At 36.0% G+C, this 21,022-nt stretch overlaps 1 protein-coding gene across 2 annotated transcripts in view; it reads left to right on the top strand.

Moving 5' to 3' along the window:
- Positions 1–6,411: 6,411 nt before the first annotated feature.
- The window catches only part of sh3rf1 (SH3 domain containing ring finger 1), a 101,899-nt gene continuing 87,288 nt past the window's right edge, over positions 6,412–21,022 (top strand). For both annotated transcript variants that reach the window (XM_073816548.1, XM_073816549.1), the window contains exons 1-2: positions 6,412–6,700; positions 10,664–11,210. In XM_073816548.1, the coding sequence (XP_073672649.1) occupies positions 10,785–11,210 (426 nt within the window). In that variant the 5' untranslated portion in view covers positions 6,412–6,700; positions 10,664–10,784. The remainder of the gene's footprint in view (positions 6,701–10,663; positions 11,211–21,022) is intronic.

The raw sequence follows: 21,022 nt of genomic DNA, 5'->3' as shown, positions 1-21,022 counted from the left end.
ATATAACCTTTTGTGCCACTTTGAGTATAAGGGCATTATTTTCTTCTTTTGTATGAAGAGTGAAGAACAAATTTTTTACAAAAATTTACAGATAATGTACTCACCCCCTTGTCATCCAAGATGTTCATGTCTCTCTTTCTTCAGTCGTAAAGAAATTGTTTTTTGAGACAAACATTTCAGGATTTCTCTCCATATAATGGACGTCTATGGTGCCCCCGAGTTGCAACTTCCAAAATGTAGTTTAAATGCAGCTTCAAAGGGCTCTAAATGATCCCAGCCAAAGAAGAAGGGTCTTATCTATTGAAGCGAAATGTTATTTTCTAAAAAACATTTACAGTTTATATACTTTTTATATACACAGAGCTAGACAAGACGAGCATTTGAGGTTAAAAAGTATATAAATTGAATTTTTTTTTAGAAAATAACAGATTGTTTTGCTACATAAGACCCTTCTTTCCTTGGTTGTGATGGTTTAGAGCCCTTTGAAGCTGTATTTTGGAAGTTCAAACTCAGGGGCACCATAGAAGTCAATTATATGGAGAGAAATCAAAAAACAATTTCCTTACAACAGAAAAAAGAAAGACATGAACATCTTGGATGACAAGGGGGTGACTACATTATCTGTAAATTTTGGTTTTGAATGTTACTCCTTTAAGACTGTGAATTCATGTGTTTGCTTGTAATTGTTGTGAATCACCTGCACTGTTATTCCAAGCTCAGAACAATCTCAGCTCAGACTGGGCCATGACTGGGTCAGTGATAAATCAAAGTAGGCTGTCCCTCTGGGGTTATCCAAGAAATTTGCACCAGGCTTTACAGCCTCTGCCCCTCCCTTCAGGGGGTGGGCTAAATGACCCCCGGCAACAGTGAAATATGACCGGAGGGCTGCTGCCAGCTCCGGCGGGATCACTTCTGACATCCAAGAGCTCTGCCACCATAAATCTAACTTCTTTATTATTCTCTCTCACTCTCGGTTCGCAATACTATTCCTCTGTTTTCCCGTCACATACATATTTGCCATATTTATTTTCTCTTTCTGATTTATTGTTCTCATTAGCCGAGGCATGACAACACACTGCACTCACATGCATATGCACTCAAATGAGCCCTTCATGAACTGTTTCAGCTCAATTACACACGCTTGCTTACCAAATGCTGCTATTATAGTGGCACGATTTAGTTAAGAGTGCAAATTGCTCACAACGATGTGTTGTAATTTTTCCTGGAGCTGACAAAAGATGAGCCAAACACTAATAAAAGGCAAATTTCAACATCAAGTCTAGCACTGAGTAGCACATTCATCACAAATGCATTCTCTGTGGGCTCTGTGTAACAGATGAGTCTGTGTATAAATTGTTAGCTTCTTGCTTTTCTGAAATATATGCGCTACTGTAAATAAACCGAACTGAAAAAGCACTCTTAAGCTTTTGAACAACTAGACTACATTTACTGCCTTTACTGCGTACTCTGTTTATGCCGTATGCAATAAATTCTTACAAGATATATTACTTCATCATGATAAGAGCCAGTGAGGTAGAAACCTGAATTCCTGTTGACTTTAGGGCTTGAGAACTTTGGCTTTAGTCGAAATGACTATAGGATGACAAAAGCACATTGCTATCTTAAAGGGATAGTTAACCTAAAAATGAAAATTCTATCATTAATTACTTGCCCTCATGTTGTTCCAAATCCCTAAGACCTTCGTTTATCTTCTAAACACATATTAAGATATTTTTGATGAAACCTAAGAGATTTCTGACCCTATATAGACAGCAACGCAACTCTCATACATGCATGTTGAAGACTGAGAAGTTTCTTTGTACACAAAAAGTATTCTCATCGCTTCAGAAAATTAAAGTTGAACCACTGATGTGGACTATTTTAACCAGAAAGCTCTCTGATTTCATCAAAAATATCTTAATTTGTTCTGAAGATGAACAACGGTCTTATGGGTTTGGAATGACATGAGGGTGAGTAATTAATGATAGCATTTTCATTTTTTGATAACAAAAAATATAATAGTATCACAAAAATTAACATTCTAGAATTATTTCATTACAAACATTTTTTTTTGTGAAAGTTCAGAAACATTTAATACTTTTCCCTTGTGTTGCAGAGAAGTAACGGGTATCATTTACCGTTAAAATGTTTTTAAATGTTTTTTAAAGTTGTTTTTTATGCTCATCAATGCTGTGATCAAAAATACAGAAAAAAATGTAATATTGTGAAATATTATTATGATGTAAAACAATGTTTTTCTATATTACTATACATTACATTTTAATTTATATCTGTAATTAAAGTTGAATTCTCAGAATCATTACTCCAGTATTCAGTGTCACATGATCCTTCAGAAATCATTTCGATAAGCTGAATTATAATCAGTGTTGAAGTTGTTTTTTTGGGAACCTGTGATACTTTTTTCAGGATTAATATATTAAAATAGAAAGGTTTTCAATATACACTACTTTTCAAAAGTTTGGGGTCAGTAAATGTTTATCCTTTCCTTTTTTGAAAGAAGTGAATATTTTTATTCACCAAAGATATTAATAAATAGTGAAAGCATAGATTTACATTGTTAGAAAAGATTTATATTTTGAATAAATGCTGTTCTTTTTAACTTGTTATTCATCCAAAAAAATCCTGAAAAGAAGAATCACAGGTTCCAAAAAAAACTTTAGTAGAACAACTGTTTCCAACATTGATAATTCTAATAATAAATCAGCATATTAGAATGATTTCTGAAGGATCATGTGACACTTAAGACCGGAGTAACAGCTGACGAAAATTCAGATTTGCATCACAGGAATAAATTATATGTTAAAGTATGTTTAAAAATAACAATAATAATAATAACAGTAATAACATTTTGCAGTATTACTGTTTTTTTCTGTATTTTTTATTAAATAAATGCAGCCTTGATGAGCATAAGAGACTTAAAAAAAACATTACAAGTCTTACTGATCCTAAACTTTTGAGCGGTAGTGTAGGTTCAGAACTACATGAGGCTGACTAAATGATGCCATAATTTTCATCTTGGGTGAATTATCCCTTTACCACAAAAGTCACTTAATAAAAATGTAACATGAGTTGAACATGAATGAAATCTGTGTGGAAAACTTAGTTCTCACACACAAAAAAATCCTGAATTTTCCCTGTGAAAGTTCACTAAACATTCACCAAACCGCACCTTTAGTCATGAATCACTGAAACTTTGATCTTCGAACCTTAAAGAGCAAAGGCTTCTGTTTGTAGAATGAAGCCAACTTTTGTACACTGAAACAGAGGGTTATTCAAAAAAGAGTGTTTTTAAAATAGAAAACATTTCCTGTTTTATAAACCATGAGGCATTTGACTGTAACCATGCTACAAGGACGCATTTGATCTGATCTGACCCACAATCCCAGCCTTGGGGGCTTGTGTCTGATGAACAAGAGGGGCTGTGTGGCTGTGAGTTATCATGTTAAAAGGTCTCTTGCTCGGTTTACACACCACTGATGTGACCGGTCGATCTTCCAACAACCTCGCCTCCGTGTTAACCTTTGTGTGTGTGTGGAAGGTAGTGGAAAATTGACCTTTCAAGACACAAGCTAGAGAAGAGATGCAAAGCTCTGCTACATAATACTACCAAACCTAAAAATTTCAAGGGGATGTGAGAGAACATTAGTGTTTGAGAACAATATGGTATTATAATATGCATTAAAGTTGAAGTTGAGCATGTTGCATACTATACGCAACATGCATAATATATAAAGTGTTTTCACGATGCCTCATAAATTGGCCATAATGGAGGCACTGAATGTAAACAATGCCACTGAAATGAACAAAACTCCCATATTTAGCTGATTATCAATTACTGTCATGTTTTGGCTGTACTAATCGGACAAGGAAAAACATTTGAAATAATATAGACTGCCAAAAAGTTATAACAAATCAAGGAGAAGAGTGCAAAAAAACTGTCTGAGGAACAAAAGGCATTTGTGGTTGGCCAAACTGAACCAGGATTTCCATATTCTTGACAACATTTGTGTTTGTTCTTATAATTTCCAGTCAGGTAGGTGAAATATTAGGTTAATATCTTAATTAATACTGCTCGTATGTATCTTTACCATACACTGTAAAAAGTTTTCACCAGATTCAACTTGAAAACCTTCAGTTCAGCAGCTGCCTTCAAATTTTAAGTTAATTAAGCTTAAAACTACAAGTCATTTAACTTATTAGAATAAAATGAGTTGATTTAACTTGTGAGTTGAAATGACATAAGTTGATTTAACTTAAAATTTTAAGGCAGCTGCTAAACTTAAGTTTTTAAATTGAAACTGGTGAAAACTTTTTACATTGTAGGCAACCGAAATTATTCAGCCGTTTACACATAGTGTTCAAATTGGGTTTTAAAAGAAGTCTCTTCTGCCAGCAAGGCTGCATTTATTTGTACATTAAAAAACACTTTCAAAAGCGAGTCTTAAAAATGGCCAAAGAATATTTTACTAACTTATTTATTTTTAGTTAAATTGTGCTTTTGTTCATAGGCTATAATGTCTAATGTTAAAAATGTTCAGTTTTTAGTTAATATTAAATTGTTGTTTTGTAATTGATTTTTCTTTCTTGGAAAAGCAAGTCAAAATGGTAAAAAGCACATTTTGGATATTTAATTTATGCAATGGTGAAAAAACACGAAAAACTGTGTTTAGTAATAAGCCTTCAGCCCAGTGTTTTTTTTTTTTTTTTTCAACTTTGGCGAAGAATTTTAATTTTGGTGAATCCCTACGTTTACATTTATTTTTTTTAACTCAGTGTGCAATGACCTTTACTGCGTTTGCTTTTTACAATGCAACTACTAATAAAGTGTTTTCCCAAGTCATCATCAATCGGCCATTTTTGTGGCACTAAACAATGCCACTAAACTGAACGGAACTTGCAAATTTTGCAAATTATTGCTGCTGAAAATGGTCAATAATTGTCATGTTCTGGGATGAGCTTATCAGCGGACCAGGAAAAACATTTGAAGTACTACAGACTGCCAAAAGTTATAACAAATCAAAGAGAAGAGTGCAAAAAACTGTCTGAGGAACAAAAGGCATTTGTAGTTGACCAAACTGAACCAGGATTTCCAGAATCTTGACAACATTTGTGTCTGTTCTTATCATTTCCGGTCAGGTAGGTGAAATATTAGGCTAATATCTTAATTATTACTGCTCATATGTATCTTTACCATAGGGATGCACCGAAAGTTCGGAACAAAATAGCACAAAAAGCTCTTTCTGTGTTTGATCGAATACATAATTCACACAGTGTTCAAATTGGGATCTATAATATTTTCTAATGTTTTAAAAGAAGTCTCTTCTGCCAGCAAGGCTGCATTTATTTGTACAAAAGCACATACCTGATTCAAAAAGGGAGTCTTAAAAATAGCCAAAAAATATTTTTTCTAACTTATTAATTTTAAGTTAAATTGTGCTTTTGTTCGTAGGCTATAATTTCTAATGTTAAAAATGTAAAAATTTGTTATTTTGTTCGGCTTTGGCAAAGAATTTTCATTTCTCTTCTCTATATGATATAGCATCTTCCACAAGTTTTTCCATGGTTTAGACAGCATAAATTAGCAGAACAACATAATCAGTTGTACATTAACCCCTTAGTGTTCCAACGTTCCACCGGCGGGACGTTTTGCATTGAGTTAACCCTGCTGAAAAAAACAGCTAAAACCAGCCTAGGCTGGTTAGCTGGTATTAGCTGGTTTAAGATGGAAGTAGCTGGTTTAAGCTGGTCTCCCAGGCTGGTTTTAGCTGGTGGTTTTGACCAGGCTGGAAAAATGGCCAAAACCCCTCTAAAACCAGCCTGGCGACCAGCTATGACCAGCTAAACCCAGGCTGGTTGACCAGCTAAAACCAGCCAACCAGCCTAGGCTGGTTTTAGCTGTTTTTTCACCAGGGAAGTTTGACAGGAACTCTAAGGGGTTAACATTTCCCGTGCAATCAATGCGGAATGCAGAAATAATAAGCATAGTATAAATTATATAAGTGTGCTATTGAAAACATACTCAAGGTTTATCTCTTTTTCCGCTTAAACCTGCTACTAAAGGGAAAAAATCCCTCTGCAGTGACTCCCGTGATTTGTGACACTATATAACGCAGGCGGAGATTCAAAACAAACTATTTGTCAATTGACAACGTTCCCCACTACGTACAAACTAAATCAGCTTTAGAAATCATTTACGATGATCAAAACTCCAGCTTTTCAGTTGTTGTTTATCTAACACTTCCTAAGTATATATGATATATACTTAGTATATATATCCTAAGTACGAAGCTTAACCTCAAAACGGTTGTTGCATTCTCCCCAGCTGTGCGTTTTGAAAATCCTCCCTCCCGACTACACCGCTGCAGTGTCCCACAGTATCCACGGGGATAGTCATGGCGCTCGGACGCAGTAACTCGGTTCTCCTGTTTTCCTTCGCTTTCTTCTAAATTTATTGTACCTGAATCTCTCAAACTCGGATTTTTGCTGTTTCAACTCAACGACTTAGAAGCCATGACCTGTTCCTTGTTGAGACACACGGATCTGAACAGATAAACTTGTGTTCAACTGGGCGATCAAGATTTCAGGATCCCTTTTCCAGGGCGAATTCCCTAGTTTGAGGAACTCGGGAAAGAAACTGTTCTGGAAGAAGAGGAGGAGTGAGAAGGGGCCCTTATTTAAGGTAGCGTTCTGTGCTTTCACAAATATCTCCGTAAGGAGATATTTAATTAAATTTACAGATCGAATCAAAGTTTTTGTGAAGCTACATGGTAACTTACAACCAACGCGAACACGAGTTACAGACAAGCGTGTAGATAAAAGCGACTGTCGCTCAGTGTTTACTGTGACACATCACGCACAACACTTTATACGCTTTTTTTCAATGCGTAGTGGTTAGTTTTCAACACGATTGGTAATGGGTTAATGTAATTGGTTTGAGGACTTCTATACAGCAGTGTAAGGTCGATACATTTGTACCGCTACTCGGAAACAATGTGGCTAATGTTGGCTTTGTAGTTGTTAAATACAAGGTTGTTGGTTTAATTCAGGACTTTAACGACAGAGAGGGCGAGGTTGACTGTTTGCATTGAAGGTTTAGAAGGATATTTCAAGCAAAACTGTAAATTCCTAAACGTTTACTAACCCTTATGTTGTTATAAACCTATGTGAGTTTCACAAAAGGAGATGTTAGGGACTGACAGCCCCAGTCACCATTCACTATCACTGCATTTACATAAAAAGTGAATAGTGACTGAGGCTGTCAATTTGCTTTCCATCATGTTTTTGTATATTGGCAGGAAATTACCTTTTAGTTGTATTTATGTTAACTACAGATGTTTGATTTTGCAGTTAGTCTCTATTCAGTGTTCTCATAGCCTTCATATATATATATATCCTCGTCTGGTCTGGGATCGTCGTAGTTTGTGAATAACATAATAGTGGTTGAGGTTCGAGGAGGGACATGTTCGTTTGGATGCATATTTGCAGTTTAGACACGAAAAGAAGTCTCCTCTCGCCAACTGACCAAACGTGACGGTAAACTCTCTTTAGTTATTTCAGAGTTATTCTTGTTGCCAGATCCATTGAGGACTGTGTTATGTATGGCTGGGACCGATTTTCTGCAAAGTCGGACGGAATACCGTACTAAAACAATCAAGTTGTGTACTAAATGTGACCCTGGACTTGAAAACCAGTCATAAGGGTCAATTTTTTTAAGACTGATATTTATACATAATCTAAAACCTGAATGAATACGCTTTCGATTGATGTATAGTTTGTTAGGATACAACTATTGTTGAAAATCGGGAATGTGAGGGTGCAAAGAAATTAAAATATTGAGAGTTAGAAGTTCTTAGCAATGCATATTACTAATCAAAAATTAGGTTTTGATATATTTACGGTAGGAAATTTACAAAATATCTTCAATGGAACATGATCTTAATATCCTAATGTATTTGGCATAAAAGAAAAATGTATCATTTTAACTAGTAAGACTGGTTTTGTGGTCCGGGGTTACAAATGACTGTATACTATGCATTCTTCCATAATGTCTATGATTTTCTAAGGTTATACACGTAAGGTAAGCTGTGACAGGGGTTCATGAAATGTCTACCATTTCACACTTTGTTTTGGGGTTAATTAAGTTTATTTAACTAATATAATTAAGTGGAATCCTCAATGTAAACACACTGTATGTACTGTGTTTATTAGAAAATGGCATATAATAGTGTATAACTACGCAAATTGGAAAACATGAAGCATACAGCGCAAGCAATGTTGTCTGATTTCCCCGATTAATGACTCTTATGAATCGGCTCTTTTTAGTGAATCAAAAACAAAACGCGGCAAGTGAGCATCCCTTATGAACTTGTCCATTGTAGTAAATTTTGTACTAATAATAAAAGTGCTATGAACGAAATCATATATCATATAGAGGACTTAGTAAGCAGAAAAGGGTGCAATAGTTTGACAAACTAAAGTTAAAAGATGGTAAAGATACATATTATACATATACAGATACATATTAGCCTAAAATTTCACCTACCTGACCGGAAACAAGAACAAACATGAATATTGTCAAGAATATGGAAATCGTGGTTCAGTTTGGCCAACCACAAATGCCTTTTGTTCCTCTAATATTTTTTTGCACTCTTCTCCTTGATTTGTTATAACTTTTGGCAGTCCAAATGTTTTTCCAGGTCTGACCAATTAGTACGGGTCAAAACATGTCAATAATTGATCATTTTCAGCACCAATAATCAACAAAATATGTGGGTTTTATTCGGTTCAGTGGCATTGTTTACGTTCAGTTCTGCCAATAGTATGCATGTTGTGTATAGTATACTAATTATCTCCAACTGCATAAAACACCCAGATTCATTAATTGCCAAAATATTGCTCTCAAACACTAATGTTCTCTCACATCTCCTCGAAATCTTTAGGTTTGGTAGTATTATTCACCAAAGCTTTACATCTCTTCTCTAGCTTGTGTCTTAAAAGGTCAGTTTTCCACTACCTTCCACATGCACACTGGCACACACAAAGGTTAACACGGAGGTGAGGCTGCACTCTTCTCCTTGATTTGTTATAACTTTTGGCAGTCTATAGTACTCCAAATGGTTTTCCCTGTCCGCTGATACGTTCAGCCCAAAAATGACAATAATTGACCATTTTGAGCAGCAATAATCAACTAAATCAGCAAGTTCCCCTGAGTTTAGCGGCATTGTTTACATTCGGTGTTACCAATATGGCCAATTGATAAAGCCTCGTGAAAATACTGTATTAGTAGTAATTGTGTTGTAAAAAGCAAATGCAGTAAAGGTCATTGCACACTGAGTCCGAAATTTTTGCACGTTAAAAATGCAACCTCACGTTGAGTCACTCATGTTTACGCACTGCCTTCGAAACTTTCATCTGTCATAAAAAAAATTCGGATCAGGTTTGATTTTCTGCATTTTTGCAATCAGTAGCAAGCATTTTAAAAGCAAAGGATGACAAAAAAAAACGCACTTTGCAATGACCTTAAGAATTAAATGACTATTTTTTCCTCAAGAGAGCCGATAAGGAACAAAATCATTAAGAGTAAACAGACTCATTAAATTCCTTATGATTCCTGTCCCTAGTGATATGTATTGAGCTTATTGTCTCCTCCAGTTTATAGTGTTTTTGCTGTTTGTGCCAAGTATATTGTGTTAGCATATATAGATGTTTTCCTGAATCGCAAACTTTGCAATTGTTTAATCGCATTAAAGCAGAAGTTCACTTTCAGAATAAAGATGTACAGATAATGAACATACCCCTTTATCATCTTGATGTTCATGTCTTTCTTTCTTCAGTCAAAAAGAAATAGTTTTTTGAGGAATTTTTTTCTCCATATAGTGGACTTCTATGGTGCCCTGAGTTTGAATTCCAAAACGCAGTTTCAATGTGGCTTCAAACGATCCTAAATGTGTTCTAAACGATCCCAGCCGAGGAAGAAGGGTCTTGTCTAGCAAAACGATTGGTTATTTTGTTTTTAAAAATTACAATTTATATACTTTTTAACCTTGTCTTGTCTTGCTCTGCCTATTTTTTTATTTTCCCTGTTCAAGTCAGTTGAAAAACTCCCATCTCATTTTCTCCCTCAACTTCAAAAATCATTTCAGAATCATCTTACATCGCTGCAGAAGTACCAACCCAGTGTTTGCAAAGTGAACATGCAAAGAAGATCAAACACCCTTAATTAAAAAGGTAAAACAGCGATGTAGGATGATATTGAAGTAGAGGAAGAAAAAGAGATGGGAGGTTAAAAAGTAAGTATATAAATTGTAATAAAAACAATAGCTGATTGTTTTGCTAGAGAAGACCCTTCTTCCTCGGCTGGGGTTGTTTAGAACCGCATTTAAACTGCATTTTGGAAGTTCAAATTCAGGGCACCATAGAAGTCTACTAAATGGAGAAAAATACAAAAAACACAATTTCTTTACGCAATTTAGTTGTTTTTAAGCATCCTACATTTTAAGAGTCAGCTTTCTTGGGAAGCTTTCGTTGAACATCCTCACAGTGTGCTCATGTGCCTGCTATAGAAACCACCGAAAATGTCACATGTGTAATGCTCTATAAGACAGAAGTGTCATATGATAGCTTTTTCTTTGATTCTCCACAGTGAATGCTAGAGACATGATCATGACTGCGGCATGGGAGTGACGTGACATCAGCATTGGACTTTCCCTCCAAACAACCTTATATCCACACACCCACACCATGTGCTTCTCTCTTCGGAGAGAATGAACGACTACGCTGAGAAAGATTGTGCGAGTGTGAAAATGGACGAGTCTGCGCTCCTAGACTTGTTGGAGTGTCCGGTGTGCTTGGAGCGTCTGGACGCTTCGGCGAAGGTGTTGCCGTGCCAGCACACGTTTTGTCGGCGATGCCTGCTTGGGATTGTGGGGTCGCGTGGAGAACTGCGCTGCCCGGAGTGCCGCACGCTGGTGGAGAGTGGCGTGGATGAATTGCCTAGCAACATCCTCCTGGTACGGCTACTGGATGGTATCAAGCAGAGGCCGAGGAGGACGGGAAGCATGCATGGCACATGTACTAATGGATCGGCGTCAGCCGGAGTCCGAGCGCAGGGTGCTGGAGGAGGACAGAGAGATCCGGGTCCCACGGGGGCACAGTCTCAGAGGGTCCAGGCCAAGAGCACTCCAGTTAGGGTGAGTCACATACATCAGACAAAACATCTGTTTTTACATGATGGATTTCTGTTAGCCTGATGACTAAATCGGCGGAGCACTGTTTGTCTGGCCTCATCTCACCCGGTCATGGTCAGGCTTTGGAGACTTGCTCAAAAGTCATGGCATGATATAAAAAGAACTATCTTTTGTAAATTAATTAGGTGTTCAGGGAATTTGAGATGTTTTTTTATGTTCGCTCTGTCATCCCTATCATTATTTTGGTTAATGAACTCTAAATAAAGACGTTGTTTAGGAGTCTAATTCACATTCAGGAAAATTAATGCAGGGAGGAGTGTCTCATGGAGTCTAGAAAAACACTTTCACTGATGTTGGAAAATGTATTTAATTTATATATGCTTTCAAATTGCGATTTCAGTCAGATTAAAGTAATAGTCAGATTTTGTATATCTTATGTCAGCTCTTTAGTCTAACTGGAATTGTACCAGTACAGTTTTATTTTATATCTGACTGCACATGTAAACAGGCTTAATGTAGGAGACAAATGTAGTTTCTGGTCAGTTTATATATCTGCATGACTGAGGAAAAAATATATATGTATTTTTTTTTTTATTTTTTTATAAAAATTGTGATTGCAGTTTAAAATTTGCTATATGCAATAAATAAAGAAATCAAAATAAATAATAATAATTACTATTATTGTTACTGTTGCTTTTATTATTAATATTACTAAATAAAAAATGTTAATAGAATAAGAAATATTACTGTTTACTATTTGACCTGTAAAATTACATTACTGATATTAATTGCTTCTTTTTCAAAACTATGGATCTTTTATTTTGCCAGAAAACAGCAGGGCCCAATGAAATCCATTTTAATTTTTCCCAAATTCGTTTTCATCATTTTTCCAAATTCTGCTTTTTCCGTTTACATTTTTCTGTATATCATTCTTTTTCCTTTTACATTTTGTTTAATGGTTAAATTATGTTTTATTAAAAAAAAAGTCTAATTAATTAAAATAATGAAATTTATACAATTTAACAGCAATTTATTCAAATTTTTAAATATGAAATAAATGTAATTTTTTTCTTAAATTCATTTTTTTTTTTTTGCCAAATTCTGTGTTGTCCATGCATTTTCTGGTTTATATTTTAATGGTTTCTTTAAATGTAGTAATCAAAATTATTTGATTAATTATTATTATTTTTTTTTTCTCTCTGATTTTTATTATTATTATTATTATTATTATTATTATTATTATTATTTTATTTTTTTTATTTTTTTTAAATACTGTGAATTTACATTTTTCTGCTAAATAAATTCTGGTAAATAATTTTTCTGCTAAATCCTTTTTAAAAATAATGTTTTAATAATAATTGTATTATTAGCAGTACTTTTGTACATTTAAGTCATATATTTCTGTCACAGTTTCTTCAAGTTAAACCAAACTTTTATTTTGACTGGTTGCTGTGAAGATCTTTAAGTTTCTGTGAAATGGAAATAGATTTTCTTAAAATAAACAGTCAAATATTCATGAAGTGACTCTCAGAGCTGTTTTATAGATAGTTCATGTATTCACATATTGAGACAGCAGAGGCTAAAAACACTGAGCATCACGCATGCTTCAGTTTTTATGTAGTAAACAAAACCGAAAACCACAGAGACATGCAAAACATGCAGGATTTAAAAAATAGTATTTATATTAGTATTTTTGTGGCTTAATATTCACTAGTCCATATTGTGTTTTAATTAACGTGTACTGACCTACTGTTGATGTATTCATCAAAATTGGTCAAATTCTGGTAAGATGGTTGATGTATGTTTACAAGTGACAAACTCGACGGGTGATAAGTTGCTTCTGTGTAATTGAACACAGTGCTGCGCTTCACTCTGAAACACATATAGATGTTTTACTGAATCACAAACTTTGCGATTGTTTAATGACATGAAAAGAGAAGTTAACTTCCAGAACAAAAATGTACAGATAATGAACATGACCCCTTTGTCATCCAAGATGTTCTTTTTTTTTTCTTCAGTCATAAAGAAATAGTTTTTTAAAGAAAACATTTCAGGATTTTTCTCCATATAGTGGACTTCTATGGTGCCCCGAGTTTGAACTTCCAAAATGCAGATTAAAAGCTGCTTCAAACAATTCCATATGCAGTTCTAAATGATCCCAGATGAGGAAGAAGGGTCTTGTCCAGCAAAACAATTGGTTATTTTGTTTTAAAAAATGACCATTTATATACTTCATTACCTCAAAAGCTCGTCTTGTCTTGCCCTGCCTAATTTTTTTTTTTTTACCCGGTTCAATACAGTTAGGGTATGTTGAAAAACTCAATCTCAATTTATCCTTCAACTTCAAAAATTATTTCAAAACCATCCTACATCGCTGCAGAAGTACCAACCCAGTGTTTGCAAAGTGAGCATGCAAAGATGATCAAACACCCTTAACAAAAAAGGTAAAACAGGGATGTAGGACGATTTTGAAGTAGAGGAAGAAAAAGAGATGGGAGTTCAGACAGAGCAAGACAAGATGAGTGTTTGAGGTTAAAAAGTAAAAAATAACTGATCGTTTTGCTAGACAAGACCCTTCTTCCTCGGTTGGGATCGTTTAGAACTGCATTTTGGAAGTTCAAACTCAGGGGCACCATAGAAGTCCACTATATGGGGAAAAATTCAAAAAACATAATTTCTTTACGACTGAAGAAAGAAAAATCTTGGATGACAAGGGGGTGAGTACATTATCTGTACATTTTTGTTCTGGATGTGAACTGCTTCTTTAAGCCATATTGCAATTTCAGGTAATTTCAATTAATGGTGCACCCCTAGCAGACGGTACTAGAGAGAATCTTATTAGCTCAAGGCCATTGTGCTTCTTCTAAAGCAACTCAAGCAGCTGAGCTAAGCCTCCTTCCCCGCTGAGAAAAAGCTGCATTAACTGCCTCTTATCCAGCACTATTTTTTGTTGTTTGGTGTGTTTGTGTACTTGGACGTCTTTATTTCTGTTTCTATGTGAGAGGGCAGAAAAAAAAAAGCAAAAACGTTGCAAGCGGACACCATTGTGTTTGTGGCTCTTTGTGTCTGAGTGAGAGCGTGCACGTTTCTGCCAGTATAACTTTCAAGCAAAGTGTCCCGGCGGATCAAGATAGTTGTCATAGCAGCAGTTTTGTGATTGTGTGTTTTGTAGTGTTTCACCTTTCGGTTTTGCACGGTAACAAAACACAGGTGTCCCTACAATCAAGCCCTCTGTCATCTCTCCCACACAGACTTGTGGGACAGAAAGCGGCCTCCACCCAAAGCACGATGGGAGGCGACGCTCTAAGTCAGACATCTCCGGTCTATAATCTTCTAATGTCCTTCTTTTGTTGTTCATAAACATCAGTGCTGTGAAATGACAGCTGGATTGGCCTATTAAGCTAGTCATCTCTCTCTTAAGTTAAGTTTAAAAGGTAATCTTATTTTCCCCTCCTCAAAAGAAGCTCATTAAGGGTTTTTTACCCTGAGATGACTCACTAAGTTTGATTGTTTTTATCTGTGAATTTTATTCATTATGTTTTTAAATGATGCATAAAAATCAAAAGTGATAGTAAAGACATTTATAATGTTACAAAACCATTTTTAAATTAGCCTTTGTTTGGAAATCCTCTAAGTGATTACACTAGTTCTTCCTTTAGTTGGCATCACTAGAATAACACCTCCCTATTCCAAAGTGCATTTAGAGCAGGAATACATCTCTGAAAATAATCAAATCTGATGAACTCTCCCCACACAGTCTTTTCTGATTAGCCTGTCAGTGCACATATCATGCTTAAATAAAACAGTCATTAGCATTAGGCTGTTTGCCAGAGCCGGCTGAATCCAGTAAAGTGAGGTAATGTAAGGTTGATCGGCACTGTGAGCTCTAATACGCAAAAAAGTCAACTCTCGCATGAGCAAACTTGGCAGTGATTGCTTCTTATCTTCTTTCTCTTTGTGCCCGCTGTGTTTTCACACGCCAGCCTATTTAAGGGTGTATCTGAGGTGGTGTAAACAGCCTCGCTGCTGGTGGAAAGGGCTTTTTGCAGCGGTTGTAGCTTCAAAAAGAGCCTGTGTTTCAGAGGTGGTGTAAGGACCATCTGAGACTACATGATAACAGAGCGTTGTGTGAGTGGCAGGTCTGTTATTTAGGTCTTCAGAGGGGTTTTGTTAAGTCTGACACATGATATGCTCTGTTTTAGAGACGCCAAAACGCACTCACGCATGGGAGCAAACTAGTACTAAGGAGAAGAATTCCTGCCTATTTCAGAGATACGCACACATCCAGACATCCTGAGATCTGGGTTGTCAGATTCTGCATTATGTGGCTGCTTTAGCATCTGTGTACTAGTGCAGGAAGTAGACGGCGAATGAAATCATATTTTATCTGAGTCGTAAATGTGACTTTGCAGTGTTTGCTGAATGTGATGCAGTGCTGCCCGTGTAGACCACTCCTGAATGACTGTTATGAGCCATGTTCTTTTTTAGTGGATTAGAAATGTACAGGGTGATAAATGTAGTTAAATGAACAAACTAATGACTCTTATCATCCGTGTTTTTTTTTAGGGAATCAGAAACATAAGGCATGGTAATTGTAGTCTCTTATAGGTTCTTGAACAAACACATTTGATGAGCCTATTCTATTTAATGAATCATAAATGTACAGCACAACCAGTATAGTCTGGTTTACAAACAAATTCTTTTTAGTGAGTCAGATTCTTACAATCCGGTTCATTTTAGTGAACCAGAAATGTACTGAATGACCAATATAATTTGGTTCACAAACAAATGACTCTTACGAGCCGGTTCTTTTTGGTGAATCAGTCTGGTTCACAAACAAATGACTCTTACGAGCCGGTTCTTTTTGGTGAATCAGATAGTCTGGTTCACAAACAAATGACTCTCACGAGCCGGTTCTTTTTGGTGAATCAGATAGTCTGGTTCACAAACAAATGACTCTTACGAGCCGGTTCTTTTTGGTGAATCAGATTAGTCTGGTTCACAAACAAATGACTCTTACGAGCCGGTTCTTTTTGGTGAATCAGATTAGTCTGGTTCACAAACAAATGACTCTTACGAGCCGGTTCTTTTTGGTGAATCAGATTAGTCTGGTTCACAAACAAATGACTCTTACGAGCCGGTTCTTTTTGGTGAATCAGATAGTCTGGTTCACAAACAAATGACTCTTACGAGCCGGTTCTTTTTGGTGAATCAGATAGTCTGGTTCACAAACAAATGACTCTTACGAGCCGGTTCTTTTTGGTGAATCAGATAGTCTGGTTCACAAACAAATGACTCTTACGAGCCGGTTCTTTTTGGTGAATCAGATAGTCTGGTTCACAAACAAATGACTCTTACGAGCCGGTTCTTTTTGGTGAATCAGATAGTCTGGTTTACAAACAAATGACTCTTACGAGCCGGTTCTTTTTAGTGTTTCAGATTAGTCTGGTTCACAAACAAATGACTCTTACGAGCCGGTTCTTTTTAGTGTTTCAGATTAGTCTGGTTCACAAACAAATGACTCTTACGAGCCAGTTCTTTTTGGTGAATCAGATAGTCTGGTTTACAAACAAATGACTCTTACGAGCCGGTTCTTTTTGGTGAATCAGATTAGTCTGGTTCACAAACAAATGACTCTTACGAGCCGGTTCTTTTTGGTGAATCAGATTAGTCTGGTTCACAAACAAATGACTCTTATGAGCCGGTTCTTTTTGGTGAATCAGATAGTCTGGTTCACAAACAAATGACTCTTACGAGCCGGTTCTTTTTGGTGAATCAGATTAGTCTGGTTCACAAACAAATGACTCTTACGAGCCGGTTCTTTTTGGTGAATCAGTCTGGTTCACAAACAAATGACTCTTACGAGCTGGTTCTTTTTAGTGAATCAGATAGTCTGGTTCACAAACAAATGACTCTTACGAGCCGGTTCTTTTTGGTGAATCAGATTAGTCTGGTTCACAAACAAATGACTCTTACGAGCCGGTTCTTTTTAGTGAATCAGATTAGTCTGGTTCACAAACAAATGACTCTTACGAGCCGGTTCTTTTTGGTGAATCAGTCTGGTTCACAAACAAATGACTCTTACGAGCCGGTTCTTTTTGGTGAATCAGTCTGGTTCACAAACAAATGACTCTTACGAGCCGGTTCTTTTTAGTGAATCAGATAGTCTGGTTCACAAACAAATGACTCTTATGAGCCAGTTCGCTTTAGTGAATCAGAAATGTACTGAATGACCAGTATAGTCTGGATTACAAACAAATGACTCTTTTAAGACGATTCTTTTAGTGTATCAGTCTGACTCTTTTGAAATGGTTGTTTGTTTTAATAAAAAAAAAAAACATTGCATTGAACAAGTTCAAAATACTTCCTTGTATAATTGCTGTATATTTTTAAACTGAAAATTACTCAAATGAATCACAATCAAATTCAGGAGCAAGAGCTTGTAAATCGGAAACAAACTGGAGTCATTTAATAGCAATTTAATCAGTAAAAACGCATAAACCAAATACCCCAAAGTGTCCCAAACACAACACTGAATGCTTTTGTGTGAGATGCATGGGATGGTCTGAGGGCGTACCACCTGAAGTTGAAACCATGCCATCCCTGGACGTCATCCAAGGGGGTTCAAGTGTTTCTGAGGGGGAAAGAGGTGGGGTGCAGGGACATGCAGGTGGACTCCGTGAGCTGCTCAAAAGCCGAAGATCAAAGAACACACTGATACCCATGAGTCCCAGTGGGCAAAGGGTGCCGCTCCCTCTCACCTCTCTCTCTTTCTGACTCTGTCTTTCTGCCTCTGATTTCTATCGGTACTGAAGAATAGCAGGAGGTGCGGTCCAGCAGACAGATGCATAACAGCTTATTGTTAGCGGCCACCTCTGATCTGACAGACTCAGGGCAGTGAAGGGGCAAACACCATACACTCTGTGTCTGTGTGGGGCGCACAAACCCCTACAGCTGTCTTTCAGATTGAAATAAAGAGGCTGAATAGGTGAGAAAGAGAAGGAAAAACACTAAAATAGGACTTTTTCAGTAAGATTTGAAATCTCTTATACTACCAGAAAAAAGTAGATTTTTTTTTTTTTTTTTTAAGAAGTCTCTTCTGCTCACCAAGTCTGCATTTATTTGATCAAAAGTACAGCAAAAACAGTAAAATTTTGAAATATTTTTACTATTCAAAATCACTGCTTTCTATTTTAATATATTTTGAAATTTAATTTATGCTTGTAAATTTAAAGCTGAATTTTTGCACCATTACTCCAGTCACATGATCCTTCGGAAATCATTCTAATATTATGATTTGCTGCTTAAAAACATTTATTATTATTTTTATTATTATGTTTTCAACAGCTGACTAGAATTTTGTCAGGTTTCTTTGTTCGGAAGAACAGCATTTATCTAGAAATAGAAATCTTTTGTAACATTATAAATAACTTTATCATCACTTTAATCAATTTAAAGCATCCTTGATCAATAAGCATTGTTTTCTACAATTTCTTTCCCCAAAAAACTTTTGAATGGCATAGTGTATAATGTTACAAAAGCTTTTTATTTCAGATAAATGCTGATCTTTGGATCTTTCTATTCATCAAAGAGTCTTGAAAAAATTTACTCAACTGTTTAAAGATTGATAATAATAATAATAATAATAATAAAATGTTTTTGAACAGCAAAGCTGCATATTAGAATTCTTTCTGATAGATTTTGCAATGCTGTAGACTGGAGTAATCGAAAATTTAGCTTTGATCACAGGAATAAATTGCATTTTATAATATATTAAAATAGAAAGCACTTATTTTAAATAATGAAAATATTTAACAATATTACTGCTTTTTCTGTAGTTAGGATCAATGCAGGCTTGGTGAAGCAGAAGAGAATTCTTTAAAAAAATCAATCTTACTGTTAAAAAACTTTTGACTGATAGTGAATATTCACAAGGGCTGCATTGATTTGATCCAAACTACAATAAAAGTCATATTGTGAATTTATTTATTTTTTTTAACAATTTCTAAGAACTGTTTTCTATTTTAATATATTTAAGTGTATTTCATTCATGTGATGCTAAAGTAATTTAATGCATCCTTGCTGAAGTATGTAAAAGCCTGACTGACCCCAAAAGTTTGAATGGTGGTATATAAACAGTTTTTGTAATCTGAATGCAACAATGTGTTTTAAATATTAAAACTCTTCTGTTGTCGGCAGATTATAATAGATGTCAGTGCCTTCACCTCAGCGATAAGCTGTCTGCTTTTCTTGCTTTGCATTTGCATAAAGTCGAACATTTCTCAACTTCTTGACATTCTTACTGCTAGCTCCTATGTGTTGTCAATCCCACAATCCCCTGTGCGTGTCTGTCTCCCAGCTCCCATAGATATAATAAATTGAAAGGTCCTGCTCATCTCTTCTCACTCCGCACCAGTGGACACGTACGGTGACGGGCAAAGTTGTTACAAACCTGTTTTGTGCTTTGTCAATATGGTGTATGAGATGTAGATTGATGTGGGGAAAAAAAAGAAATTTAAAGCAGTTTAAATAATGCTGCAACAAAACAAAATGTGACAAAAAAATTAAAGTATTATACTTTTGCAAGGCACTGAAATATGCTGATTGATAAAAGTTTTGATGCTTAAAGGAGTAGTTCTTGTCATCCAAGATGCTCATGTCTTTCTTTCTTCGGTTGTTTTGAGGAAAACATTTCAGGATTTCTCTCCATATAGTGGACTTCAATGGTGCCCAAGGGCCGAAAAGAATCCCAGCCAATAAAAAAGGGTCATATCTAGTGAAACGATTAGTTATTTTCTTTAAAAAATTACCTCAAATGCTCAGCTTGTCTAGATCTGCCTGAACTCTGTGTTCCGGTTCAAGACTGTTAGGGTATGTTGAAAAACTCCCATCTCATTTTCTCCTCCAACTTTAAAATCACCCTGCATCACTGTTTTACCTTGTTTTACACTATTTTTAAGGGCGTTTGATCTTCGTTGCACTTTCACTTTGTAGACACTAGGTCTGTACTTCTGCAGTGATCTAGGATGATTTTGAAGGAGAAAATTAGATGAGAGTTTTTCAACATACCTTAACTGAAAAAACAGTTGACGCAGAGCTAGATAAGACGAGCGTTTGAGGTTAAAAAGTATATAAATTCTTAATCTTTTTAGAAAATAACCGTTTCACTAGATAAGACCTTTAGTCCTTGACTGGGATTCTTTAGAGCCCTTTAAAGTTGCATTTAAATTGCATTTTGTACGTTTCAAACTCGTGGCACCATATGGAGAGAAATCCTGTAATTTCTTTACGAGTGAAGAGAGAGAGACATGAACATCTTGGATGACAAAGGGGTGAGTACATTATCTTTACATTTTTGTTCTGAAGGTGAACTGCTCCTTTAATATTTTTGTAGAAACCATGATGTGCCTTTGCTCTATTAAAGAATAAATTCAGCAAAAACACATCTTCGTAGGAAACACTGGTGTCTTGATCCTCTCTGTGAGGCTTTGAGAACCGAGCGCCAACATAATGATGGTTTAACCTCATCACTTTCTCCTCTCGTTCTGAGCCGACGTGACTCGGCTTTCTGCGGCCAGCGGGTCAGCTGCGTTGTCAGAGATGAAACAAAGAGAAACAGCTCACGGGTCGTAGGTCAGATGTGAGAGGTCATGTGACTGGGGTCAGCATCAGAGCAGGAGGCAGAGAGTGGTAATGCGATTCAGAGCTACTCTTTCATCTTCCTCACACACACACACATCCAGAAATGTATTAATATTTAATCAGATTCTAAAACATCTTTGAGTGATGTAATGAATCTCCATATCTGGCGTTGA

The sequence above is a fragment of the Garra rufa genome, chromosome 13, assembly GCF_049309525.1.
Source record: "Garra rufa chromosome 13, GarRuf1.0, whole genome shotgun sequence".
Lineage (NCBI taxonomy): Eukaryota > Metazoa > Chordata > Actinopteri > Cypriniformes > Cyprinidae > Garra > Garra rufa.
Note: the sequence above shows the minus strand (reverse complement) of the source record. Positions and strands in the feature narration are given on the sequence as shown.